The following is a 19,120-nucleotide window of genomic DNA, read 5'->3' on the forward strand; positions in this document are numbered from 1 at the left end:
GTGCGATGCTCGAAAGAAAATATCTTTTTGAATACCAAGTACTTATTAAAATGAGATCTCACAAGCTTGGCATAATTTTATGTTAAACTTAATGAATTGCTTAACCACAAAATATTAAACAAACATGGCATGAAATAATTAGATTCCTACGGCCTCTTATTTCACCAAAAAAGAAACTGCAATTTTGACACTGCAATTCATGTGAATGAATGTTTTATTGTTCAATGAAATTTTGTATTTGACCTTCATTATTATATGATGACATTCAAATTTACCTGTCATATTTTATATGGATATTTTCCAAATGCAGAATTCAGGTCCACATTTATTACTTAATAATAAAATCATCTGCTCTAGAAAAAAGTTGACATTGTCATAGCTTTTGTGTGACTGTCAGTTTTATCTGCAGTAGCATTTGCATTCAGTTTATTAATATGACACTTCGTAAAGCCATGTTAATGCGCACATGTGTAGCAATTAAACACAGGAAACTAAGTAACAGGGATATCTGGAATGCTGAATCAAATTATATTTAAAAAAATGATGTGAAAATATGACAATAAGAAATCTTGCGTATTTTTTTCTTGGCCTTGCCAAAATCAAGGCTTTTGAGTGACAGTGAGTTTGTGCTGCAGACGAAACGAACAACCACACCAATGATATAACAGTATCGGAACTTATTTTTTAGGCAGATTATATTATTTGGCTAGAGGCGAGGCCCGATATCTCTAACAGGGTCCATGGGAAGAAACCCTGGGTAGCCTTAAATGTAACCAAGGTTCAGTTTAAAATCTCAAGGATCAATGCTTATCTAACAACAAACAACATACAATAATGTTACACAAATGGCAAAATATTGTAATTGGTAATTGTTGGTTAACTGCTTTGGATTGGTCAGTGAAAGCTAAAATTAGCTAGCATAACCCTGGATTGAAAACTGGAAGAGTAATGTCCCTTGGTTGATGAGCAAAGCGTTTGTTGTATGAACTTTATTTCACCGAATTTCAGTACACTAAATGAATTGCCTACAAGATTTCACTGTAATGTCTTATTAATGAGCAAGTAATGTTGTAGTTGTGTAATATGTCAAATACATTACCAGCCATGTCACCAAGTTTCAGCAGAATCGCAGTAGGCTACTGGGCCAGATTAATGGCTTTTAAATGAGGCGGACTTTATTGCCACATTTAATACATCAGCAGCTGAGAGTTTAGCCTGATTTAAGACGCATTTGATATGGTCATTAAGCATTCAAATTAACCCGAAATTCGGTAATCATACACTGTTGGCATGAAAAACAGTCAACTTATAGATCACTGTGTCCCCATCATAAAATGTGTCACGAGTCAGTACTCAAAAGATACATAGAAAATAGGGCCTTTATTTCTTCAATAAATTATGTTTACTTATTTGGGATGGAAAATATTTTTTATTTTTTATATCATATAAATTTTATTATAATTATGTTATGAATAATTTTATTTGCATGAAAAGTGCATTTATACTTGTATTTATATATTTTGTTATCGAAAATTAGATCTTTGGATAACTTTTAACTAATATGAATTATATTTTATTTTTATGTTATTAAAATTTAGTGTTGGAAGGAAAACGTTGAGATGTTATCATGGTCTTTATATAACTTGGTGGTCAGATAATGCAAATTATTTGAGTGTAGTAAGTCCCATAACTCTAGCTAATATACTTGATAAGTTATGCCCCTTGACTGATTGAGAAAAACTGTGGTGCGTTAGCATTAACGTAAGTTTATTACAACTGAAGTTAACAACATGTTTACTGAGAATGTTATTTATTTCAGACCCCAAAGCAGTATGGGTCGAAAAGAGGCAGAGATCATACGTCGGCAGTATAACAACTTTAACCGCCAGTACCTCATGGAGGGAAATGTCGAGTTCTCACGGGTAGGTAATCTCCCCATCCCCCTCACACTCTAAGACTGCTCTTCATCATACACCATAGCTGTCTACTACCCTTGCACAGTGTGGCAATCTTAACAATGAACATATTGGACGATTATTTTTTTTAATCCTTTATTTTTGGTTGTATTGAAATATATTTGAAAACAAACAAAATGTGTTAAAATGCTTTAAACTAAGTTTATTTATACTTTTATGTTAACAGTATATTTTATCATTAGTATTCAACAGAAAATCTCGGCCTCCCAAGGGGAACCTGTCCCCAGTCCCTCTTTCCCCCACCCAAAATGGTTTCCCATTCGATACTTCTATGTATTGATTTCAGACCACATAGTTGCAATATTGCAAACCCTTATTGTCTCTCACCCTAAAAACAGGAGAGACATCCTCGGAACATTTCATGGGAGTTGCCATAACAGGTGGGATAGAGATCAACTTCATGTCAACTTTTACTTCAAACCTTGCACCTCATAATGGCCGGTTCCTTAAATGGCCTTCAGATAGCACAAATCTCGTGACAGGAATCATTATGTCTTTGACTACCCATGAAAATATGTCAAGATAATGAAAATTTATACCCTAGCAAATTAATGGTCAACCAGGTAGGTCCAATATTCATTTCCAGTTTGATAGGTTTTGTGAAAGACCCAATGATTTTATAGCCATGTGACATATGATTATATTCAATTTGAATTGGCGAGTGGTCAAAATTATGGCGTATTATAAATATTAGCCATTCTTGTGGCCAGTATGTGAGGGTCAGTGAAAGATATTCATGCGACAGGTAACTAATCTAATGGCTGGTCAATTACTTCACATGTATGCCTGGCAAGGTTTAATATACATATTTGTTATACAAAATCCTCTATAAATACATTTGTACTTTTATACTGTCTTAGCTGAAACAACTGGAATGTTTCAAGTTCAGTCAAAGATCAAATAAAGAATTTCAAACTTTGTAATGTCATGCACCTATTTATGATATACCATACAGCATTAAACAATCTGTAAATTTGGTTGTAAATGTCCGACCCAAGGAGCTGGACAATTTTTCAAAATCCCTGTGTGTGAAATGTTCCTGGCATCTAAAATCCTTGCCAAGTGTATTTCCTTGGTGGTGGTCTGGCCATGCCTAGTCCCCATTGTGCATGTGGCCAGAGTCCTGCCAGTTGGGCAAAACATTGATAACCTTGGTGCATAATAATCATGTGGCCCAATACATTGCTAAAATCAGTTCTGGAAAAGTAATTTTAATTAATTTAAATTTTTTAACGTTTACTTTTTATTTTGTCAATGTCAATTTTACCACGAAACAAATATGTTTTTTTCCACCTATTTATAGCATTAATATAATTAGCCCAAACTCAAGTAAAGCTATTTAAGCAAAAATATATGTACCATTTGACTATTTACTTATGTGGTACATGTATTAACTATTTCAGGGTATGCAGACCCAGGACCGATACCTGTTCCTCTTCAGTGACCTTCTCCTTGTGGCCAAACAAAAGTGAGTACCAACCATAGACTACCAGCAATTTCAGGAGTACTTGATTACAAACTTGCAAGGGTACCTGAGTACCTGAGTACCAGTCCCCAAGAGTAATTGAGAACCAGTAGCAGAGAGTACCCAAGTACCAGTAACCGGGAGTAATTGAGAACCAGCAGCAGAGAGTACCCGAGTACCAGTAACCGGGAGTAATTGAGAACCAGCAGCAGAGAGTACCCGAGTACCAGTAACCGGGAGTAATTGAGAACCAGCAGCAGAGAGTACCCGAGTACCAGTAACCGGGAGTAATTGAGAACCAGCAGCAGAGAGTACCCGAGTACCAGTAACCGGGAGTAATTGAGAACCAGTAACAGAGAGTTATAGGGTACCAATCATAAATATGCAGACATGCAAAACCTTGTTGAAAAGTCAAGTCTTGTTAACTCATCATTTATTTGTGGTTCTTTATTAAAAAAGTAGCACTATTCATTGTCGTAGCCTTGTTGTAATTTGATCATCTAAGACGATATTCGCATGAAACTTAGTACATATTTTACCAGTGAAATTACTCATAAAGATATGCGTAGTAAGGCACATCATTCTGTCATTATTGAGCTATGCCTCTTAACCAAAGAAGAAATTTAAACTCTAGCTTAAGTATTTCTTTGGAAACGTATTCCCTGTATGGTTACACAGAGTCATAGGCATATACATAGTTATTGTCTAAACAGTAAGATGATCATAGCATATTCATAATGTGAAATACTACTCCATGCACACCTGCATTCCATGGAAGACGTCCCCACAGCCGAGTCCATAAGCCCTTGAATTTGCCTTAGTTATTTAAATACGGTTTTAACTTCAAAAGGCTGGTGCTCAAAAGTTAAGCAATTACATGTATACCTAAGGAGGTGGATTTATCCCTGTATAATTTCAATACCTAATTTGCATACATATGATATATATTTTACCCTTGACTTTTTAAAGCCCTTTCCGATTTATTCTAAGATATAAATACGTCAACCTCTTAAAACGTCAAGTCTGTTTGTTATCTGTGTGCAAATATTTAGGATAGCCTTAAATTCTTACAGGTAGCAGAAATAATGCATATAGTAAGAAGACAAACGACATTTAAAAATCTAATGTTTTTTTCATACAAAGATAAATATGATTGGGACATGACAAACGTGATCTTTTATCATTAATGTTCGCCTTAGGAGGTCGAAGACTGTTTACTCTGGGATGGGTTTTTTATATTTAAGTATCTTGTGTTTGTTGCAAAAAACATGTTTGGAAAATCATCTTGTCCAAAATGTAACGCAATCATTGGACGAATTTGTTATTGTTGCAATGATTAAAAAAAAAAATGAAAATTCAATGTTTGAGTGCAAGTTAATAAATTGAGGGGATATATTGAAAGAGATGAAGGTTCTTAGTAAAACCAACTTAAGAAGCAAATAGAAGCTTTAAGAAATCACCCCCTCAAATTTTAAACACAAAAAGATAACAACTTACAAAATGCTGACTGTGCAGATTTAAAAATTCAAGTGCATAGTAAAAAAGTAATGCACATTGTCTGAAATGCCACAAAATGCCACAAAAATGTCGTATTTATAATGTGTGTATCCGATTTATATAGAATTTCAATACTATGTCAACCACAGTGCCGTTTGTGGTTGTATGCCTTTTTGCATTTGAACCTCAAATTTCATCTCAGAAGTAAACAAACCCAGATAGATTTTCATTGATTGGTTCAAAATTATTTCATCGACACTGTCGGATGATGGATGATAGTGCGTGTGTCTCTATCATAAAGACTCATTTTGATGAATAGATATATTTACAAATGTTTACTTTTTTTATTTTAGAGTTAAATTTCAAACAGAATGTGTGTGATTAAAAAAACATCAAAGTTTTCCATTGCTACAAAAAAACAACAACAACAAGTCAGGCACAGAAATTTGTCGTGCAAAATATACCTTTGTCTGTCACTAAAATTAAAAATAAACCATATTTTTATTCCCATGAAATTTAGCAGATATGTCTTTTATGCTACTTATGACAACAGCTCTATATACTACAAGACCCATGACTCCAGTTTTAATACTTCTCGAGGAGTTATGCCCTCAGGACGAACCGAGAAACAACAGAGAAGAGTTTGAACCAATTCTTGAGCGCTCATTAAATTTGACAACACACTAAAAAAAACACTTATATTCCAGGTCCAACACAACTTTCAAACTGAAGCACCGGTTGCGCGTTTGTGAGCTGTGGATCGCGGACTGCATTGACGACATCTCTGAACTAACAAGGCCTAAGGAACGTTCCTTTGTGCTCGGCTGGCCGACAACAAACTATGTGGCAACCTTCAAAAGCGTAGAACTCAAGGACACATGGCTTATAAAGCTCAAAGAGTAGGTGGCTTATTTTGGTTATGTTTTTGTTTAACATCTTACAGTTTAAAGATGAGGTATTGTCTGAGCCTTTGTGTCGTCATCTGTATTCCCCTCGCGCCTTAAAGCTGCACACTCACATTGTCCGTCATTGCCAGTTTGACACTTTTTAAATTATTTGTCTCAGAATTGGCTTATTTTGGCATCAATGCCTTTATTTCAGTCATATTAGATCATCATTTTCCTTAAAGCATTAGTGAAGCTTTTAGCCATGAAACATTAATTTCTGTACATAAGTATGATAAACTGCAATCTGAGCCTTTGTGAGCATTATAACACTGGATTCCAGACATTTACGCAAAAATTGGCACATTAAAAGACAAAAAATAAATAAAAAAGTCAAAACGATCTATCTGTGAGAGTGCAGTTTTAAAGGTTCATGCTCCACCAGATGCACTTTTCTTGTACACCAGTACTGGATTCTTCCAATTGTGATGTTATAATAAATTGCTATAAACTAAGTGACCAAAATACATGGCTGCCAACTCAAGAAAGTGGGGGAGAAATATTGTGATGTCGAATTTACTTGACAGTCTGCATACCTTCAAAAATATGCACTTGCCTCAACTGGGCACTTTATATTTTTTGTTGAAAACGCTGCAAAATGCTGTGTATATCTTTCAATGCAACTAACATTCATGTAATGTCAGCATGTTATCATGGCATATGCCAGCAGGAACCATCAACATCTATATTTTAAATACACTTGGTACCTCCTGGTATTTACCCCACACAGTATTGGACCCTATCATGAGAGGGGAAGATGCTCGTTGTAGGTTTATGACATTAAGTTTGACAAATTTTGACAACAGAAGACAGTTTACAAATGTTAGATTGTGTTTTTTGCTTCATTAAATTATGCAGCTGATTTAATATGTCTACTAAATACAGACATGTTCAGTAATCTTCTCATTTTTTTAAAGCAAAATAGCAGGACAATACTGTGTGCACCCTTGTGATTTATGTTGTCCCAAGAAATATATTGTTTGAACTTGTAATTCCTGCATTGTTCTAATATGAATAGCGAAAAGAAGCAGTAGCTTCGTTTGCAGCAAGAAATTTTCTAACATTACAATGAATAATGTGGATTGTCAAAACTTACAAAAATTGTTTAAAAAAATGGGTTAGCAAAGACCAGTAAGGCATAACATCAAAAATGCCCCATGTTAATGTCTATTGTCTGACTGCTGTACTATATTGAATAATATAAAAGGCTTTACAAAACTATATGTTAATATGTAGGTAATCAAACATTAGCTCTATAGAGCTTGCGCTATATGTTAATATGTATGTCATCATAAAATAAAACCCCAATATTTTTCTGTGTGTTATAGGCAGATAGAGGATGAGCGGGGAAAATCAAAGCCGGAGCAACTGCCGCTACAGGTCCACCACAAGGAGAACGAAACTGTACGCAAATACGTAATTCATCTTTTCTAGCTTGTCTATATTCATAAAAGCAATATTTGAGCAATTGTTATAATTTTCATGACATGATCGTTGGTGATAGCGTATTACTAAGACCTCCCTCAGAACCATAAAGAAAAACAACATGTGACATTGTACACAGTACATACAATGATAACAAGAAGTGAGTCTGATCACTTTCACTGATTTATTTATTGAATTATTTCCCTTTATTAACTAAATAAAAAAGATAATGACTTCTTGTGGGTCACTAAAATCTTAGCATTAGTAGTAATGCCTCAGCATCTTTTTAGCATACAATTATACGAAAGACAGAAAAACTGAGTAATAGAAGTATGTTTTGGTTTTAAAATAAAAGGGAGTTTTATTTTTCTGTCATCAATTTATAGAACAGAAGTAGTACTTAACTGTCGTGACCGATATTCATATATGCAAGTAAAGATAAAATGGTACACATGAAACTCGATCCCTGAACACAATATCTGTTTTATATCATACATGTATATACGCCACATGTTTCACATTATGGTTTTGATTTTCAAAGTTTTGCTGCAGCTTTTCTAGTAACGCACATCCATGACTTGTCATCAGATACGAGGGTATTATAGTCAGGCGAAAAAAAAAAAAACATGTTTGTGCTGCCATTTATAGTAACTTTATTGGCCTGAAGGCTATTGACTTAATACCAAATAAATTATATTGTTCAAAGTGTGTAATATATCATTTTGCAACATTGATGCTTTCATACTTAGAAATAATATAAAATATGTATATATACAATAGAATAGCTAATTAGTGTCATATGTATGGTCACTTTTTTGCCATTTTAAAGGTTATTAATTTAATGCCACATATATTGAACAAGTGTATAATTAATATATCATTTTTCAACATTGCTGCTTAGAAATAATATAAAACCTACAATAGTATTACTATGCACATGTCTGCTGTTGTTGTGTGGTCTTTTTAATTTTATTTGCAAATTATTTCTTTACTCAATCATTTTTTTTGGCCAATTTTTGATGGAGGTGAAAAGTCAGCCATGGTGTTATAAACATAACATGATAGTTCACAGACTTGAATGATCATGGACATCATTCATTCATTATTGGGGACAACAGTGTGAAAATAACATAAATCAAGCTGTTTATTCATTGATTGGGGAAAAGACAGGATCAAAAACAATATTTATAAGAACAATCAAGAGTCCTATGAACACTTTTGACAGGTTTAGAGCTATTCTTCATCACAAAAGTGTTATATTAAAGTGTTTATTTTTCTAGGCTTATTCTAATTTGTCATTTTAATGAGAAAAGCAGATGTCCAAGTTTTATATAACTGTAATTTGTCATGCAGAGAGTGCTGTACGGATTATTTTTGTTGACACAAGAAGAATGACAAACTTGAGGAAATAAACAAATTGTCTTAAGGAATTGCTTAGTATGAAGTGTTAAAGAATGATTATAAGTTTATTAAAAAAAAATAAAAACATGGGTGCTAGTTTAAACAGACATCTGGACAATGGAATATTTGAGGAGGTTTGTGAAAAGTCTGAAAATTTTAATGAAATAGTTAGCAAATCTCATTTTGTAAATCTGGCAAGAGTTTTTTATGCTTTTGTTGCTCATATGCGTCGACAGTGCCTAACACTGAGTACCAAAACATACTTTCGATATTTGTATTACTGTTAATTATGACATTAGCATTCAATACATAATATTATCCATGTTTTTCTTTTCAGACATGTCCGGTCGACGTGGAGCGGGATACAGACGCACGCACGATCATCCGACAATGTCTCAACCAGCTTCAGATACCGGTAAGTTTTCCTCACCCTTCCTCCGGGCATATGAACTTATGTAGTGGCATAAGTGTCCACCTCTTGCCCAAGAGGTCAGGGGTTATATCCACTAAGGGATCTTCTCTTTTACTCTTAGAAAGGACGCAGGTACCAGTTTATACTCAGATAATGGACTCAAGGGTGATTCATTTCAGAATCCAGCTAAATCTAATAAGATATACTAAGATGTCAGTGGTCTGAGCCTTCCAAGAGAAATTTTCGTGGCCTTTATATGGTCATTCTTTTCTCTGGATACAGACTCTGATTTTGTAAAATATCATCTTTTGTCTTAATACAGCTTAAAAGAATTAAGTTTAACTAATCTAACCTATCTGGCTAAGCCCTTAAGTCAGGGATCCCTTTGCGCCATAATAAATCTTGAATAGCATTGGCCGTGACTCTGATTTTGATTTATAAGAATTTCTAAGTAATGATTAAACATTGTATATCTGTCTTATTTCAATTTTATTCCATGTCAGAAATGACTTTAATAGCCTCGTTTAATCCCATAACGGTACAAATTGATGAACATAAAAAATAATCATTATTATTATAAGCTATAGACATCATTTGTCATGAAGATCAACAGCCAGATATTTCAATAAATTACGACTTGTTACTAACAATATTGTCTGTTTTGATATTTAATATGACTTGTAATACTAAGAAATCATTTGCATTTGTACATGTTACGTACATTAAAGTGATACAGTTAATTTGATCAAGCGAGAGTAACTTTTCTTAAAATTAAATTTATGTATGGTTAAGTGTGTTTACATTATCTTCATAATTTAATTGCTATTTGACATTAATTAAAACATTGAAATTAAGAGAACTTGAATATTAACATCTGGAAATATGACATTAGTTAAAACAATTAAGACAATTTTATTGGCCTCAAAATAGTTCAAATTGCGCCTTTTTAGTTAAATAAATATTTATGCATAAAAAACAACATCAATAAAACTTTCCTTTCATGAAAACTGAAGACAATAATAAGTATTAATAGCTGTACCTGTAAAATGAGGGATGTTTTGTCAAAGGTTTTATATTTGTTGGTCCATCATTGTCAGAAATTATAAAAACAAAGTTGAAGTGACGATGTTGTTTTACCATTGTCTCCTCCTTGATCAAAGAAGGCAGGCATTTAGGGCGTGTAACCTGCCGTTACCCCTGACAGTTACCTCATGTCTCTACATCAAAATCTGGACACTTGTACTGCAAGATATAATATTGTTTGTATTACCTTTGAGCTGTTGTTGTACAAGCCTGTCATTTCACATTTCTTAGTGGTTGTTTTCAAGTCGTGTTGCGGTATTAACTTATTGTATTCTGCGTAATAACTGAAAATTACGAAATATTCTTTTCTTGTTAAATATTTATTCCTACAACGAAATGAGAACAATTTAACCCTCAATTAATTGCAAATTAGTGTTTTCATTTTTTTTTTTCGTTGTGATCTTGGCTAATGAACATACAAAAACTTGTTTGGTTATGACATGGACAATTTTCTGTTGTCAGAATAAAAAAAAAGAAAAGAAATACGTGATATGACAATATTTATGTTGTAATGACAGACTTGGAAAAAATAAATAAAAACTATTTTAAGACATATTGAAGAGAAGATCAATGGTTAATACATGTAGTTAAACAGTTTAAAAATTGTAAAACACAATACTCTTACAAATCTATAAATGGGGAATTTAGTGCATGCTTAGCATTGCAATGATGAAATATTGTTCGAAGCATGTCTTAATGCACCAGTCAATTGTAACCACAGCCCCCCCCCCCCCCTCCCCCTCAGGACCGGTGAATATAGTAGTGGGGACTTCGACTTTTGGTCCAGCCAATCCCCAGTTAAATCCCCTCCCTGCGGAGACAAACTGCTGGTAACACCCCTGCCAAAAGGCCCCACACCCCAGGGGCATACTAGGTTAAGCCCATTTCCTGCTATTTTCGGCATGAAAAAAACAACACTGCAGTCATTCGGCCCTGCGGGGTCACCTGGAAGGCAAAAACATGGCCCATTTCCCCCGTATCTCCGGTATACCCCCGGACCTGGGGGGGGGGGGGTGCATGACTGGTGCATAATCTAGGACTAGGAAAGTACATTACCAAGTACTATAACATTGACATACTGACCAAATGACATCACCAACCATTATGAGGACTGAAGTCATGTCAAGGTCCAAACTCCAAATGATTACAGGAAATGTGATGAACTCTACCAACTCTTTCTTACCACTGTCGTTGACATTTTCTTTGTATCTGTTCTTGACAACATGTTACTTTGCTGATGTTTTATACTCTAGCTCCGAAAAAGTACCTAAACATTGACATACTGACCAAACGTCCTCACCAGACATCACGACAAAGTCTGAATAATTCCAGGAAATATGATGGACATTTCCCTGTAACCCAGCAAAAGTACAAACTTATTGACATTTCTGTCATATCTGTCTTTGACAACAAATCATTTGGCTGATGTTTTAATACTTCAGTTCAGAGAAAGAGTTTTAAGGATTGGTTTTCTCTTGAACATTGTTCTTATACAAGTTACCATTTACAATTTTAATTGTCTGTTTATCATAGAGAAAAAAGCGTTATAATTTATTGTCAAAGACTCTTCAGCTTTAGAGGCATCATGCGCAAATTTTAATCTTGGCCATATCTCTCTAACCATTCAAGATATAAAAATGAAACTTACGGTTGCAATTAGTCTTCAGTGGTTAGCGCACTCGCTTCTGACCTAAGCGACCGGGTTCGATTACCCGGCCTGGGCACATGTGACTTTGGTGATGGTCACCAATCGGACAAGTCAGTTTCCTGTTTTTTCAACAACACATGACCATACTCACACATAACATGAAACCAACAAGAGTGATTAATATAATGCTTTACTTGTTTCACAATTGTTGTAAAATAAATAAGTTTAAACTCATTTGTCTACAGCGCCCTCACTGATTTCATGTTTTATTCATTAACTGAACGTTGCCTTACTTATAAAATATATTGACAGTTCATTACCCCAGTTTCCAACACTAACAAAGTGACTCTGTCAATGGCAGTTTCTGCTCAGATTGTGCACTATTGAATACAGGTCAAGTTCTCTGGGCTATGCACCCTGTAGGGCAATCCTTTAAATAATTTTTTGCTTGCAGTAGGTCAACAACTTAACTGAAAATACCCCTACTATTGTAGTTAACTTTCAATGACACCAGAAGTTTAAAAGAAATGTTTAAGAACTTTGCTAAATTCAATAGTCAGCCTTTTAAAACAAATCATACCTTCTCATGACCATCAAAAAATAAGTCTAAAAATTGATCGCTGCAAACCACATTGTTTTCAAGAATAGGTAGGTTTTTTTTATTGAAGCTGAGAAGTCATGATATACTCCTTATTTCAATATCTCAATATATATTTAAAGTTCTCATTCTATTCTCCTGTCAGAACAAACCTGTTAGGTAATGGTACTTTTAAGTCAAGACTGTCGTTTCCTTCAGTAGCCATGTCAGTAACAACATATGACGTCATGTCACTTCTCTGTTACCACTATTTAAGAGGCATTGTCAGGAATTTGGAGATCACTGTTCTGAAACATTGTAATGTTGTCTTGTTGGCAAGACTGGTAAGGAAAAATAAAACTTTATATTTTTTATTTGCAATTAAAAGAACTTCTGTAATCAAGAACTGTACATTGTGATTATATTGGAATATATTTTATAGAAACTTACGGGCGGCTTTACAAGATATGTGGACATATTTTCACCTGTGTAAGCACAAATACATATTCATATGACAGCATAGAGAATGATCAATCAATTAATGTCTGTTTGATGGTAAATTGATAATGAAACTGTAGCATATGATGCTAGACTCACTTAAAGTTGTCCACATGGGCATTGCGCTTTGTTTGTTGTGGTCAAATGAATAAACGACTTGGATGTTAGTGTGACTTTTATTTCAAGGTCGTAATAAAAGTTCACCTTTGTGGGAGGAAATATTAAGTAAATAACAGTCTCTCAACATACGTCAATAATGACTCAGCGAAACTCGTATATACAATGTACACAGTTTTAATAGTATTTATTTCTCGGATTAAAATTTGATAATGTATTTCTTTGTACGATATCAAAAATCAATTCGGTGGCCAAATTTAACCGTTTTGTTCCTTAACCAAAGAAAAGAGAAAAAATCCTTAATGTTCCGCCAAATCGTTCAATAGCTTATTGACTAAGAAGTTGGATTAAATAAAATTCAATTTCTGTCCTCGTCTAAGTGAATGGGTCGCCTTGATGAAGAAATGCGTTAGGTAAAGAAATAGTTTTAAAACATATTAATAAATCAAGTTTATATTACTTTTAGCCCTTATGTTTTTCGAAGAAAGTTGTCGGTTATGATGTTATAAAAATGATGCCATCAGCTTTGTTGTGCGAAAGCTTTAAACTTGGGCCGTTATGAGATGTATTATATTCTGCAAGCATAATGATTACCTCCCCTTTAATTTCAGGAGCATGATGAGAATGACTACCAGCTGTGGGTGAGGCTTGGCCCTGATGAGTCCCCCTATCCACTTTGTGGTGAGTAATTACCTCCCTTGTGCTCCATTTTATTATCAGTAAATCTAGCTCCCTTTAAACAAGTTATTACTTCCCCTGATATTCTTAAACAGAGAATTAACCAATTGAAGTATCCCTACTTCTTGAAAAGATTTTTATCTCCCTTTTATTGTACATTATTCCATAGAGAAATTTATTACCTCCCTTCTGAGAATTATCACAATCAGACCTCAGTGACAGCTGTTTGTTGTTGTTTTTTTGTTTCTGTTCAACTTAACAAATTTATATTTTGAAATAAAAAAACATGTTTGCTTTGACATAAATCATAACATGTCATTAAACAGTGTCACAATTTGGAAAAATAGAAGCAAAACACATTTGAAGTAGGTAGATATTTCAAGGTTGAGTGTATATAGGGTAAAAAAGTGATTTGTAATATGATCATTTCATTGAGAAATAAACTTAATGAAACCCACAAAAATGCAGTTATTAAAGGAAATGGGATGGGATTCGGATAGTTTTTGTAAACAAATCTTTTACCAAATGACCCTTTTGGATAGTTCCTCTTGAGCAGTGTTATTTTAAAATTGTTGACAAAACAAGTTATAGGATTAAACACATGAAATACCTGGATAATTGTATTTGTAGATAAATAATTAAATTATCATTTTAAGCCTTTTAATATTGCTAAAATCTATGTTATGTATATTGGAAACAATTCTTTAAATTTTCTCTTTCATTTACCTTTCATCTTATTGATTGATAAATGGGCCAAGTTTGATTGAAATAGAATGAGAATTGGTTGTAGATTTACACTTTTCTTAATCTCTGTCAACAATAATCTCTAAACTGGAAGTTGATAGGGATTTTCTATTTTGGAAACCTTCAAAGTGGAGTTATATCACAATTTGATTATGATAGATGATTAGAATCTGAATTCTGGTCTTAAAAGTTAGATAGTCACCAGGCTGTGTGGACCTTATCACACCTTTGACGTAAATTGCCCCTTTGTATTTTATTTTTGGGTATTTTTCATGAAAGTGTGAAAAAGAAATAAATCACGGGAACTATTTTTGAGGCATTTTTTGGGCTTAGATACTTGTCTAAATTTGAATTCTAAAATCCTGGCCTTAAATTCCAAGTCCAATTTCAAATAGAAATTTTCATATAATCTCTGTATTTTATCAAAAAGGAGGCATTCATTTTCATTGAGCATTATTTGAAGAAGAAAGGGATTGAGGAAAATCTGTTTTCGTCTTGGGACTTTTGTCATGTACTTTGTTCGTTGCATATTGAAATATATTTTAATGGCATATAGGTGTGTCTGTTGGCACTCTATCCTTAAAGCACGTTCAAAATATCACATGATCATGAAAACTACAAAACTTACAAAATACCCATTTAAGTGTTATTAATAGCTGTGTCATATGTAAATAATAAAACAATTTGTTCCAAAATGAATAATATCACTATTTTAAGTACCATTTCGAAAAAAATATCATACTATATGATCATTGTTAAGACTTAGGGTCCGAGTGTTCTTGATCAATGTTGTTAGTGCCCTTGTTTCTAATAATTGGGCATACAAAGGATCATAAACAGTGGTCGAAATTAGCACAAGCCCGCAAGCCCTGCACTGGTAAAATGCTTTCCGTGATTGCTCAAAGTTTGGGTTTTATGTAACAGGGCTTGTTAAAAAATGTAATGCCAAGCAGAACTTTATGAATTGGGGCATGTTCAAAAGAGTAAAAGATTTCAACGATTGCATAAATACCACATAGCGCCATTGATTGCCAAAATACAGGTACATCATCTTTTTTGCAGTTTAATAGTACTGTTACATGTTTGACTCTCACTTTTTACACAAGTGTGCATTGTCCATTGTCAATATTAAGCTATCTCACTTTTTTTTATCTTAATGAAGAGTGATTATGTGTGTGCTGGAAAGATTAATGTTTGGTTTGATGATACCTATTGCTTGTTGATATATACATGAGTTGATAAAGAGACAGACGCATAGATGAACCCTAAATCAGTCACCTTATTGTAATAGTTACTGGATAAAGTTTCATAATCCTTCAAGTGGTGATAACTCAGTCCACTATACAGATAGCGGGCTGATATGACTTTGTACATGAATAGATGTAGCTCGTTAATCAAACGATTGCATTGTTTTCAATTGGTTACAAAGATAAATATAAACAAAACCTTTCAGTTCACTGTACCTTTGATGTATCATCATGGTCATATCATAAAATTATATATCTCTGTGTAACTGTGTGCATTGTACCTAGTACTACGCAGGCTCAAATTTGGCCACGGTTATCAAATATATAAACAAATAATATATATGTGGGCATACATATAGGTTTGTGGGTATATATAGAGGTTTTAACATGTCATCAGAATAAACGAAAAATGAACCTTTGGAAGCAGTACAACTATGTTGGTGATTAATTTATTGTTTGAAATACAAATGCGAAATAAGGCGCACTTATGCCTGTGTGACTTTTGTTTTCTAACAATTAAGTTGACAATCTAAGGGCTGGGCTAGGATTGTTTAAAATGCCAGATGTCTGTGGTCAGTGGGAAAAACAACAATTGTGTCACAGACAGTGAATTACTCTCTAAACAATCTCTGCATGGGGCAGTTTACAGTTTGGGCCCATACATATGTGCCAAGGATAGTCCCTTAAGGGCTCTCAGCATTCCTAAACCTCATAGTTTTTATACGGGCTCTGACCTTATTGACAACAATTCTTATCTGCTTTACCACTTAATGCCATAATTTCTCATGATAATGAAAACCAAACACTTAATACAGTGCTTGAGAGTGGCTTAACCTGTGACTGATATATTAGTAAATGCTGTAAATTAAAACTCATGAATGGGGTGCTGTTCTTATGAATAAGTGTTTTCATTGTTGTCTCCATATTATAAAATTACATTATGATACAGTTATTACAACATTCAAATTACTGCTGAAAAATGGTAGTTAGAAATATTGTGGTTAAAGCAAAAATATTCTATCTGTTTCTTTATATAATGTCATTTACAACTTTTATGCTTTCACTGTTCCAAAAGTAGAGTCAATATTTCATCCTTGACTTGTACCTGCTATTAAGACTGAAAAATCATTGACCTTATGCCAGGTAATTGAGGGCTTGTGGGGGCGAAATGTTTGGCAACATTTTATGCTTTACAAGTTTAAAGAGTCAGTAGTAATTTAAATGACATGTACATCTCCAAGAGTGCCATTCCCATTTCAAATTTTTGGCGAGACATAGTGAATTAAGTGGCGTCAAGGAATTGACGATGTTATAACCAGACCAAGGCATGCGACTGATTTGTGGGCACGCGCCCATCGATATTAAAACTTTTTAATGTCATACCCCCTGTTCGGTATGCCGTATTAAGGGTCTTTTAAGCACTTCTTATGACACAAGAGGATGATATACTCAAAAACTCAAAATGAATGAGTATGTGGTAGGCAGGGACCCTGAGATCATAAATGCTGTCCTGGCCACAGCTCATTTCCAAGGAAGTTGATCTGTCTTATACAGTTTTATGGTTGTAACATGGACTCAGGTCTGGTTGTATGTGAGTTATCAAAGCTATTAAAACTTTGAGCCAAGTTGGTGGAAGAGCTACTGTGCCTTGCAAACTGGACATCCCTCGTTTGATTTCCAGGCTGACCTCATTCTTTCCTGAGCTTGTGACACATTTTAAAATATAAAAAATCTGCTATGTCACATTTTAGAACTTGATAAAGTAAAAAATCTCAGCTTGAAGTTGGAATGCTCTTTGTTGGGTCACCATTCTTGTCAGGTCACCTTTCTTGCCAGGTCACCTTTCTCGTCCCTCATTATTCGTTCAACCATCAATTACCAATTATTATTTTTTGTCGAAACCACAATGCTAAAAGATCAATTCATAGCAGGGATAGACATATTTGGAAGCTGTCTTTGACCATTCATTTCCAAGGCTGCCTTCTTTGACAGGAAGGAAACCTCTCATTTCATGTTTCAAACCTTCAGGTACAACAGGTCAGCGTGAGGTTGCATCTCCTTATTGTCAGGCAATCTTTCTAGATGTCCCCAGTTTTTCAGCCATAACCTCTCATGTCTAATCTTCATTGATAGATTTGTATCATAGTTGTATGTGGTCAATTAGAGGGCCTTGAATAGCAAAAAAGTTTCAAAATGACATTAAAAACAGAAGCAATTAGACATTTCATGCTTTCAGCCCTACAAAAAAATGTTTTCTTACATATTTTCATGTGGTCAAATAATTCAGAAGCTTAGTATTTTTTGAGGATTAGGTCACAGAACTGCTCTATCCTCAAAGTACTTATAAGATTTTGTATTTTTTGTAAATCCATGCCAAAAATGGGAAATAATTTGGTGGAGATTTTGTCCGATTAGTAATTATTTCTTACCACAATTTGAGAGTATATAATCATGTAGGTAGTAAAAGTGGTAATGATTTTAGAGGCTCTTGCCGTTTTTGTCCTTTGATGATAATATATATATTGTCGAGTAAATATTTTTGCTTTTGTTAAAGAATGGTTTTAATCAGTTCAAATAACGCCATTTTGGTGTTCTTAACTGCAGGATAGGCTTAATTCTTTAACATATAACACTGGTCAATATGCGCAAGAAAAATAAGGATTTTAATAATCCTTTAATTGTGTCAATGGCCATGATCCAAAATTCTTTTAAAGTTGTATAAAACTTTTCTTCTCTAGATTTAATCAGTTGTTTGTTTTTATTGCAGGCTTGCATATTTTTGTTAAAGGAAGGTTTGTTTACAAAACTTTATACGGACAGATAAACAGAAATAATTCATGAACAAATTTTCCTTTACCTGACCATCTAGATCAACTTTAACCTTTCATCATGTATATTATATTAATATACATGAAAGTAACTCTTGACCACAAAGATAACTTATATGGCCAGGCAGACACTAGGTCAGTATTCTAAAAGAAAATATGAAAGTGCCATAAATATGCCAACAATATTATGGTTCCCCATAAAAGTTGACCAAATTCTTCCCCCCCCCCCCCCCCCAATTCTGCTGTCTCAGGCACATGTGTGAAGGTGTTTGATGATAATACAGTAATAATAATTTGCATGACATGTTTATGATACTTTAATGCATAATTCTTATGCATAAATTCTTGCTTTCGTCTATTATTTTGATTTATTTAAAGAAAGGCTGAACATAAATTAATTCAAATTGCCTGCGGACATAAACTTAATTGTTAAGTAGAACAAAAAAGAAGCACACAATTGTGAGCTTTCCAATGAAAATTTAGCATTTATTAACAGCTTGAATAATTAGTGAGTTTTGAACTGGAGCAGAATAAATTTATCTATCAAGTTTTGAACTGGAGCAGAATAAATTTTATCTAT

General features: G+C 33.9%; 1 protein-coding gene across 7 annotated transcripts in view; it reads left to right on the top strand.

Moving 5' to 3' along the window:
* Positions 1-19,120, top strand: part of LOC128237152 (uncharacterized) — a 119,749-nt gene that overhangs the window by 87,367 nt on the left and 13,262 nt on the right. For all 7 annotated transcript variants that reach the window (XM_052952425.1, XM_052952424.1, XM_052952426.1 and 4 more), the window contains 6 exons: positions 1,820-1,922; positions 3,380-3,444; positions 5,646-5,837; positions 7,211-7,286; positions 9,046-9,123; positions 13,655-13,724. In XM_052952425.1, coding sequence (XP_052808385.1) covers positions 1,820-1,922; positions 3,380-3,444; positions 5,646-5,837; positions 7,211-7,286; positions 9,046-9,123; positions 13,655-13,724 — 584 coding nt within the window. The remainder of the gene's footprint in view (positions 1-1,819; positions 1,923-3,379; positions 3,445-5,645; positions 5,838-7,210; positions 7,287-9,045; positions 9,124-13,654; positions 13,725-19,120) is intronic.

The sequence above is a fragment of the Mya arenaria genome, chromosome 6 (genome assembly GCF_026914265.1).
Source record: "Mya arenaria isolate MELC-2E11 chromosome 6, ASM2691426v1".
Lineage (NCBI taxonomy): Eukaryota > Metazoa > Mollusca > Bivalvia > Myida > Myidae > Mya > Mya arenaria.